Below are 10,795 nucleotides of genomic sequence, written 5' to 3' on the forward strand. Positions count from 1 at the left end.
TCTTGTAATGTAGGTGCACACGCAATCTCATTCCTACCTTGGAAGGTAGAGACTCTCTTCGATAAACCATTGGCTCAAGTAAGACATATTTTAAAAAATAAGTATGTAAGACAAATATAGTAGTGAAGAAATCATGTTGAAAATAATGAAGAAGAGAACAATAGCAACAACAAATAGTACGATAATTGAAACAAAGGAAACAACATATAACACTAAAATCAAAAAATAAGATATTAAGAAAATAATAATAACAATACCAAAAAGACAACAAATAATGTCAGATTACCTAACCATCAATCCTAATCTTCGACGGTAAATCTTTCTACAAAAACTTAATTCACGTATATTTGATGGACACAATTACTTGATATCTATATCAATAATACATAAAGAAATAGTTAAAGTGTGGTTGAGCTAATCGAGACAATACCATAGTCAAATATAAAAATCTTAAAAAGAGATTAGAGAGTCAACAATGAGTATAGTGACCATAAAATTACAAAACTATAGAAGAAAAAATAGTAAAGCTAAAACGTGGGGACAGACAAAGACAAGGTGTACCACGCCACAAATAGCCTTTCACTCTCTCTCTCTCTCAATTGGTGGGATGCATGTTATCTCTGCTGTCAACATTAAAAATCTTTTATTTTATAAATAAATATTTTGATCAATTTTTATTTTTGTTGCTACAAGTGAATTGTCAACTTCAATTTTTAATGAAAGAAGATGATAAGTAGACATGAATGTCCTTTTTTAACTTTAAAAGTTTGAAGCAAAATTCATGACTTATCTAGTAAAGCTAAGAATGTTACCACCAAAGAAAGTGGTGCAGTAAATGAGACTTCCTCCCTTAATCAGAAGTCTCGAATTCAAATCCTAAAAAAATCCTAGGTAGGAAGCGTTACTCTCCGAACAAAGCTCTACCTGATGCGAATCCAGATTAGTCTAGACTAAACTCCAATGTGGGTATCGAATGTTGTGTGATACTAGTTGTTTCTTGCTTATCCAGCTAAGCAAGTTGGGGCAATATAAAGTAGTAGTTGCTATTACTATAACTATTTTGTTCAGTAGAATCTCTAAATGAGCTGGCTTATGCACCTGCTTTCAAATCAGATTCAGTTAACAATATAAAAAAGTTGCAAAAAACTAGATCTATCAAGTTCATGTTTCTTCATTATAGTTGTCAACAACCTATTCTGGTTGCATTTTATCTCATACTATATTACATTTCTTTTGTCTTAAACCAACTTTATCATATCACAACTCACAAGTGGTGATTTCATTTGGCATCTTTGTTAAGCCAAGAAGATAACAATATGTAATTTAGTGGTTTAATGTTAGAACTATTACTATATCTTTTCGATTATCAGTAAGGCTGAGCAATACCTAATCCCCAGAAACGTCGAACATTATTTTTCTGTATATAATTACATATACCATGTGGAGACTGTCCATTTCAGATCAAAGGGCAAAATTCTTTCAGGTACAGACAGTTTCTAATTTACAGAAAGGTTACATAACAAACCATGAGAATCTTCCTACTCATCATCATATGAAACATGGAAATTGGTGGTACAGCCACTTGCTTGAGGATCTTCAGCTCCGCAGCAATCATAAAACTTGGCAGCATAAGGAGGATCGTCTGGTCCTAGTTCGTAATACCTACAAAGAGAAAAGAAGGCAGAGACTATCAACTAGCCAACCATCCTTGAGAAACTATCTTGCATGATATAAATATAGAAATACCACTCCCACATAGTGAATAGATATGGAGGAAAATCAGCCATGGATATACTAATACAAGAAAGTGAAGTGGTAGAATTTACAGGTTAATAGTTAATGTTATCTTTCTAGCATGAAAGTAATGCCATCCTCATATTCTCGTTTTCATCAAAACTATGAGATTCTTGTCATTTTTGCAATCAATACAACCAAGTAAAACTGTTACTAGAGTATACTGCAGCCCAGGGGTAGATTATCAATCTCACTAGAGTAGACAGAACAAGTAAGCCAACTGCAATTCTGCATACGTTCCTGCACCAGTTTTTTTTCCTTTTCCCATTTCCCATCTTCTTTTCCATTTTAAAATTTTAATGAGATTTGAACATTTGAAGCTATGCCGAACTAGTTTGGGATTGAAGTGTAGTTGATTGATTGATCAGGATGGTGGACCTTGCTTTGAACAAATTAAAAGGGGTCTAGGATTTGCCCGTAATTCCCTTACTGTTTTAAGCCAGACCCAGCCAAGATTTCCTTTTGAGCCTCCTTAGACAAAGGAATGCCACCTTATCAAGTAAAACCAGTTAAATTAGGTTGTCGGGTGAAGATGATTGGGGTCAGTTTTGGGCTAAATAATGGGTCATAACTCATAACCATCACACCCAACTTAAACCATTTTGTCATTTGTTTGACCTCTGTTTTGGTTTATAATTAGTTTAATTACCACAAACTAAAACAACTTTTTTGTTAATTATATATAGAGAGAAAAAGTGGATGAGATTGGAGAAACCTTTTTCTATTGTTTGACGAAGTCTCCGGAGGGTCATTTTGAACTACCAAACTTTTAAATGAGTTAATTTGAGTTTTCTCTAAATTGGCCCAATAAATATTTCTAATTCCACCTGCCAAAGTTTTGAGGGTTGGACGGGCTACATAAATTCATATGAGCAGTGTTGACACTGAATGAGTAATGGCGAGCCTATAAGCCTCTATCAAGTTATATAACGGTGCATCAATCCAGTAGATCCAAAGGTTTACAGATGTTCTCATTTCTTATAAGAGGAAAATAACAGTAGGCTGTCTCAGTTTCACTGAAACTGGTCTAAGTTCACTGCTGAAAGAGAATAACAACTTAGAGCTGCACCTCTAGAAGAAACACACCTTTTCACACACAAAATCATGTATGCACATTTATTTTTTCTTGTCAGTCGGGTGGAATTTCTCAAAAGGGAGTAAGAAGTAAGGTGCAAAGTGCCAAAAGATTAAAAAGCAAGGATGTGAAAAGGAATTAAATTCAAAAATATCAGACTAGCATTTTTCTTTTGTCTTTGTTATTCACTGATGTAACACCCAGACTAATTATGATACAGAGTGAATCTATGTGGGATTAAGATAAGTTGCTGTGTGGCTTGTTCTTCTTGTATCTAGCGGGATGCAGTGTCAAGTAGTTAGCACGGAAACTCATGTCACAAGAGTTGTGTCTATGGACTTCAGCAGTTTCCAATTCTACAAGTGAAATCATTATGGGTGCTCAAGTTTCTAAAACAAACAAAAGGATCTTACCCCCTGAACATAAAAGGAAAATCTGCAGCACCTTCATTGAAGCATTCACAAGTAAACTATTGTGCTCAACCCAACTTGCTGACAATAGTTACAAGTCTTATGCACATCAACGGGGAACCATTAACCCAGCATATTTTGGAAATAAACTGTATACAATTTCATTTAAAAACTGAGCACACAAATCAAATATTTAGGTTATTAGAGTCGTCCCTACTTCCTCGGCTCTATAAACGTGATCATCTTGAAATCTATGTTGCAATAACCTTCCCAGGTTAATTTTAAAACACAGACTCTTGTTTTAGACTTTGTAAACTGCAAACATATAAACCAGTGGATCTATGAGAAGCGGTAAACTAGTATGAAACTGCCATCCTATAGTGTCCAGATGAGTCCTTCCCTAGCAATGTATATGAGTGTTTGCAGGGAACTTTGCCGTAGTCAATACTTAATGAGATGAAGAGATTGATTTAACATGAGTTGATTGGTAGGGGTTAGCAACCACTAAGAAGATAAAACAGGGGGGATAGAAGCCACTAAGAATATTAAAACAGGGCACCTAGGAATTAGGATGAGTTGATTGGTAAAGGATAGCAGCCCCTTGACAGACTCTTGTTTTAGACTTTGTAAACTGCAAACATATAAACCAGTGGATCTATGAGAAGCGGTAAACTAGTATGAAACTGCCATCCTATAGTGTCCAGATGAGTCCTTCCCTAGCAATGTATATGAGTGTTTGCAGGGAACTTTGCCGTAGTCAATACTTAATGAGATGAAGAGATTGATTTAACATGAGTTGATTGGTAGGGGTTAGCAACCACTAAGAAGATAAAACAGGGGGGATAGAAGCCACTAAGAATATTAAAACAGGGCACCTAGGAATTAGGATGAGTTGATTGGTAAAGGATAGCAGCCCCTTGGAAGATGGAAATGTCAGGCCTCCTCATCCTGAAGATATCATTACTCTTTGGCCACAAAATTACTGTTTCATAATGGAACTTCTTTTATACCGAGAAATCCTTGAGGACGCATGGTTAGGAACTCAGTGGAAAATGGGACTGCCTGGCGCCCTCTATCCTTCTCCACTTAAGTAGCAGACTCTTAACGAAAAAACTCACTGAATCTCATTGCACTTACTATTTCACATCACTTCTCCTTCGTTCTTTCACTCAATATAATTGAAAACCTTGTTTCTGTATACTATGTACGATGTGCAGAAAAAGTTATGGTTGTCACATGATAGATATATATACCATGATTATCATAAATGAGATTAGATAAGTAGATGTTCTGACTCCTTCCAGAAGAGGGAAAAAAGAACTTCTTGATCTAGATGGCCGATAGTGGTACCAGGTGGCAGGCAACATGAACTTCCAGTTAAAAGGAATAGTTGTACTTGATGTAACTTAAAGTATTCTTTTGGGAAGTTCTGAGTGAAATTCATTCCTATTCATTGAGAGCAGGTAGATAAAACTTAAGTACGTAAAGATTGGTATTGATCATCTCTTTTAAGTTCTAACAAAGATTTTCTGGCAGGACTCCCGCAATATTGGGAGGGGCATCAATTGAATTCAAGTATATTAGTGCAATGATCTTTATATGATTACACTGGGTATGTCGTTGTTGTTGATCTTTATATGACACGGTGAAGTCTAAGAAATATTAAAGGTAAGGTCATTGGATAGCAGATGTTTGGTATGTATCACAATCAGATTTACACAAGCTACATCCGTGCATCACTTGATATCGACTCTTAATTCATTTGACATTGCAAAACACAAAGTATATGAAAAAATCTAATCATCTATAATCAATAATTACTATTTTTCCACACCCCCTAAGAGATCTTCACTTCTTCTATTAAAATTTAAAACGTTCCATGCTACGTATTGGCAGCATCAAGATTCAATGTCTTTGGCAATAAATCCTAGAGCAACCTAACTAAGGAGGTAAATTTACCTGGCTAATGTTATTTGGCACAAAAGTTAGCTCATACAAAATCTCTACTCTAGTATCTCAGCATATAATAAAGGGGCACTACAAACGAACCTACGACAGTAATATCTTTTCAAGATGGGAGTCAATGAAAATGGGGAAAAACATGTTTTTCTTTCTGTTGGGTGCACTAGAGACTGCATTATTTTTGTGTTCCTATCAAAGAGTAGCCGGACAATGCTAGAGTTCTCTCTGGATCTCTAATACCCATGTTGCTGGACTCTCCAAAATTGTTGCTGCGGCCGTGTCTGATTCTCCAAAATGCACTACTTTTGAAGAATCCAAGCAACATAGCCAAAAAACAAGCATAAATTACACCTATCATATCTAAAACAATTTAAACAAGCTAAGCATATCCCTAATTGCTAATATTCTTAAAAATAATACAAACAAAAATTACTGGCATAGTCCAACTAAAGGCATGTCCAATTAGCACTTCACCCTCATAAATAACCCCATGCCTTTGTGATACAATTGTGAAATCACAAAGCACACAAGCAGTTGCAGTAATAGCCCGTTGACACCCCTAATTTTCGTTAAGAAGACAAATTATTCCTCATTTGAACGAAATGGATCTGAATATATCAAAACAATTCACCAGACCCCAACTAAATTAATCAATTTGATATATCTGCCGACTGTCCTAATAAACAGCACTCAACTAATATATGAAACTGATAAGATTTTGATCCGTGAAAGAAACGATTAGGCAGAAAAACAAAAAATAGAGAGCTAAAACAGACAAGTGATACCTTTTCTGATCGTCGTGACGGCGACACACAAAGAAAGAAGGATGAAATCGACATGAATTAGAGTTGTTAGAAGCTGAATCATATATCTGTTTGCATCTCTTGCATACTTTCTCTCTGCTCCGATTCCCTTCTGCTTCCACTCCCGCTGTTTTTCCTGCTTTTTCCGCCATGTCCCAACTTCACCATTTATCGCGCACAATTCTGATCTAACCCAATTTATGCCGGTTCAAAAACGAATCGAAATTCATAATCCGAACCAAAAAAAGTTATTGGTCTATCAATAATGGGTTATTGATTTTAGCGGTTTAGATAACGGTTTTGATCTTTTTTGTTATCGGGTTATGATTCTTAATGGTTTGAGGTTTTCTTAATCGGTAAACCGATTAGTAAATTAAATAATTATATTTATACCATTTTGTATATAAAAGTCCTTAACTTAAAATTTAGTTTCCTACTTTTATTTCTGGCTATGTCATAATCTTGGTTATTCTACAATGTAAAAATGTTTGCTTTTGAACAAGATGCAACTTGTGAATTCATGTACATGATTCATTCAATTTGTCACCTTGTTTCTAAGTGATTTTTTATTAATTTGTTTTTGTGTCAAATCTTAACGATTAAATCGATAACTATCAATAACTGATAAACCACTACCCGATAAGCCAATATCTTAATGTTTTCTATAACGGTTTTGCATTTCTAGAAACCGATAACCAATAAGTCAAACCGATATACTTCAAAACCGAATCGAACCGACCGATACGCAACTCTTGGACTCTTTATTTGATTAAATATTAAGTTGTTAATTATAAGAAAAAAATAATTTAATTAAATATAAAAAAGTTTAAAAACATTTGTGTTGCAGTTCAAACAAAACAAAGTTCAGAAATCAAAATACACATGGATTTCTATGGGCCTGCTAGAAGGTCTATCCAATTGTATTTGAACAAATTTTATAAACAAAAATATTCAGAAATAACAAACATAATAGATATAATAAGGATTTATAGCTATAGATTCAATAATTGTGTTCCATAGTTATAGTTTTGTTTGCTATGGAAGCTGCGGTTTGTATATTTCTCTTGATCGTTTGTAAATTTCGTTTGCAAATATACAAGCAGGGTAAGTATATACAAATGGAGGCTACAATTTGTATATTCTGCTTGTTCGTTTGTATATTTCGCTTGTGAATATATAAATAGGGTAAGCATATACAAATTATGTATTTATACATTTAGGAATTTTTTAGAACACCGTTGTATATTTCGCTTGCCAATATACAAACAAGGTAATATATTATGAATTTTTCATAAATTGTATACAAATACCTAGGGTTAGCATATACAAATTTCATATTTATACAATCAGGGATCAAATTATACAAATTATGGATTTATACAATTAAAAAACCGAATAGCAAAATTTTGTGAAACTATAGCCATGGATTAAAAATAATCGAAACTATAGTTATATTATATAATATACTCTAGATGTTTGTCATTTCGCATAATTTTTCCTTTTATAAAATATTCTAGTATATATGTTAAATAATCAGCGAAACGATAATTTCAAAAACTGAAGCGTGATTCACATGCACCATGGATGCATTTGCATGTCTTGCTTGCCCCTCTCTCTTGTTCCCCTCCTTCGATGTATTTTATTTTAAAGCATTTGTGTTATACAATATCATGTATTTGTGTTATACAATATCATGTATTTGTGTATCCAATATCAATGTATACAAGTGTATTCAAAAGAATGTTAAAGCATATATTTGGCTATAGGGAAAAAGGACAAATATACCCCCGAACTATCGTAAATGGTATGCAAATACCCTTCTTCATACTTTTGGGACATTGGTGACCCTGCAGTCCAAAAACTAGAGCATATATACCCTTTATACTAATAGACATACACGTGTCATAATCTTATCCACCGATCCGACATTTATCGGCGGATAAGATTGCGCCACGTGTCCCTATTTAGTCTTCCATTAGAGTGAAGGGCATATATGCTTTAGTTTTTGGACGGCAAGGGCACCAATGTCCCAAAAATATGACGGAGGGTATTTGCATACCATTTACGATAGTTCGGGGGTATATTTGTCCCTTTTGCCTTGGCTATATATGCAAAAGTTTGTATCAATTTCTACAAGTGTGCATGTCTATCCAATATCAGTTTTGAAAATATGTCTTTGACATATATGCATAAGCTTGTATCAATTTCTACAAATGTAACTGTGCATCCCATATCAGTCTCACAATTACCAACGTAGTTGTAACCAATGTTTATTTCATTTAGTGTATCTAATATCGATTTGATGAACCAAATGCATAAAACATGCATATGATAACAAATATGCACGGATACGTTCATAAATGTACACTAATGTATCAAGTGTATTTTTATGTAAATATATATTTTAAAGAAGAAGAAGATATACTAGAAACCACCAAGATTCACTACAATAATATCGATTATATTCGTTACATAAAATGGAATAACAATATCATCCTTTTTGACTTACAACATCAAGTATTCGAATATGATTTTCAACTTTATCCTTCAAATTTTGACTTGCAATTGATTGGTAATACGATCAATCTTAATCGATCAACGTAACTATCATTGAAGAAGGACAAGAAGATGTGAAGAGAAAGGCGACTAAGAAAAAGGGAAATTTGAGAGAGATGAAAGAGTGAGAGTGAGAATGAGAACGAAAAAAGATTATGCGATCTGCTAAGAAAATCAAGAAATAATGCATGATTGTGTAATTTTTTTAAAAGTAGTGTTTTATTTATTGATTTTGTGCGGTTTTCTTCCTCATTTTTTCTTATATTCTTGATATAATAAAATTGGACAAATAAAATTAGAGAAGAATTTCAAAAATAGAAGAAAAAAGGTGAAAGGAAAGAAATAACGTAGGCTATAATAATAATAGTAAATAGTAATAAAAACTTTATCCAAAACAAATACTAATATAATATCGTCGTCTAGGTAGTTGATGATAAAGTAGCGATACACTTCGTCCCACGTTCACGGTGACCGGAGCCTGAGGCCCTCAGCACGCAGGCAAAGTAAGCTCTCTACTCCCTGCGAAGAAGACGGCGGACACCAGATTCGAACGGAGCTTCGTTTTTCATTGTAATCAGCACATTAAAAACCCATAAATACCGTTTTTTCTATTATTGATTTCATCCCTAAATAGTACTCCTTCTTGAACAAAAAAAACATGTCTTTTTCTCTCATCTCCTTATCTTCTTCTTCATCTTCTATAGTTTCCAGAACTTTTCCTTCCTTTTTCTCTTCCGAAACTTCATCTCCGCCGTCTTCTCTACTAACCCTTTTGAGGAATCAGTCTAATTTTAGTCATGTTGCGTCAATCTATAGAAATTTCGGTTCCAGTTCGTGTTCTTTCGTTTCTTCGGGTTGTTCTATGTCGGTTGCCGATTATGTGGTTCCGAGGGCTTTTTCGTCTTCCTTTGAATCTGAATTTTCCGCTTCTGGTAGAAATTCTGATGGGGAAAGCTCGGAGGTTGGGTCAGGTGAAAATGATGAACAAGGGGCTGAGACTGACGATGAAGACCAAGTGTTGATTGTTGATGAGGAAGATGTGGGTTATTCGAATTCTGATCTTCCTCAAAGATGGGATGTTTTGGGTCTTGGCCAAGCTATGGTAAATTCCCTTGCACCCCCTTTTCATTTTGTACTTATTGTTAGTAGGAATGTTTTAGAGGATGCTCAACTGTTAGAATGCACTCCCTCCGTTTTTAATTTGATTGTCTAGTTTTGAGTTAGCACATCTTGTGGAATGTACCAGAATTGCCAAAAAAAGAGAGTAAAGAACCATTCTTTTTTAAATGGACTGAAAAGCAAAGTAAGACGAATAACGGAGGGAATGTGTTGTTTTATACTTATACATGAAATGGAGCAGTTCTGTAATCCCTTTATGACAAACAGTGAATGATGGGGATATTAATTAATCCCATACTAAGGTGTTCTTACATTGTAGGGGAGAATCCGGAAAACAAGTTTGTATATAAGTTCATATGGGTCTTTTTAGGACGTTGAAGGATTGCTGTGCTTTTTACTCCCTTATAGATAGTGTTTTGCTTTCACTTAGTTGTTGAAATACCTTAAAGCTATATTTAGATGTATTTCTAATACAGAATAAGTGAGATTTATGTATAATCCTTTTGTCTTCTTATCTTATGTTTTTCCAAATCTTCTCTTTCATGAATTACATTATGGAAGGATGCATCACACTGCCCTATCTGGCATTAACTTTCCTGTTTTGCTTTATTTGGTTTGTCATCACTCCCACCGAAGTTTCACATTGTTTAGACAATAGACAGATATTTCTTTGTTATAGTACTAGCTTCTTTCATGTGGTGATGTTCTTTGGTGATTATGCAGGTTGATTTTTCTGGAATGGTTGACAATGAGTTTCTGGAAAGGCTTGGATTAGAGAAGGGTACTAGAAAGGTCGTCAATCATGAGGAAAGGGGTAAAGTTCTGAGTGCAATGGACGGATGCAGTTACAAGGCCGCTGCGGGTGGATCACTTTCTAATAGTCTGGTTGCCTTGGCCAGGCTTGGTGGTCAGTCAATAGCTGGTCCTGCTCTGAATGTAGCTTTGGCTGGTAGTATTGGAAGTGATCCGTTGGGTGGATTTTACAGGTAAAGTTCAACTCTTTTAGTCTTATTCCATTCTTTGTTTTTGGGGGTGGGTAGGGGGGATTGATATTGTGAAGTCTTCCCCTCGAACTT

At 34.7% G+C, this 10,795-nt stretch overlaps 2 protein-coding genes across 2 annotated transcripts; one reads left to right on the plus strand and one right to left on the minus strand.

The window, feature by feature from the left end:
- Positions 1-1,398: 1,398 nt before the first annotated feature.
- On the minus strand, positions 1,399-6,255 carry LOC102587701 (uncharacterized). Its single transcript, XM_006347532.2, has 2 exons — positions 6,027-6,255; positions 1,399-1,662 (listed from the first exon to the last, which is right to left on the minus strand). The coding sequence occupies exons 1-2, from the start codon at positions 6,194-6,196 to the stop codon at positions 1,539-1,541; spliced, it is 294 nt and encodes a 97-aa protein (XP_006347594.1). The 5' UTR covers positions 6,197-6,255; the 3' UTR covers positions 1,399-1,538.
- Positions 6,256-8,986: 2,731 nt separating this feature from the next.
- Positions 8,987-10,709, plus strand: LOC102579206 (uncharacterized). Its single transcript, XM_006347586.2, has 2 exons — positions 8,987-9,702; positions 10,443-10,709. The coding sequence occupies exons 1-2, from the start codon at positions 9,259-9,261 to the stop codon at positions 10,707-10,709; spliced, it is 711 nt and encodes a 236-aa protein (XP_006347648.1). The 5' UTR covers positions 8,987-9,258.
- Positions 10,710-10,795: the final 86 nt, after the last annotated feature.

Source organism: Solanum tuberosum, unplaced genomic scaffold (genome assembly GCF_000226075.1).
Source record: "Solanum tuberosum cultivar DM 1-3 516 R44 unplaced genomic scaffold, SolTub_3.0 scf00093, whole genome shotgun sequence".
In the NCBI taxonomy this organism is placed as follows: Eukaryota; Viridiplantae; Streptophyta; class Magnoliopsida; order Solanales; family Solanaceae; genus Solanum; species Solanum tuberosum.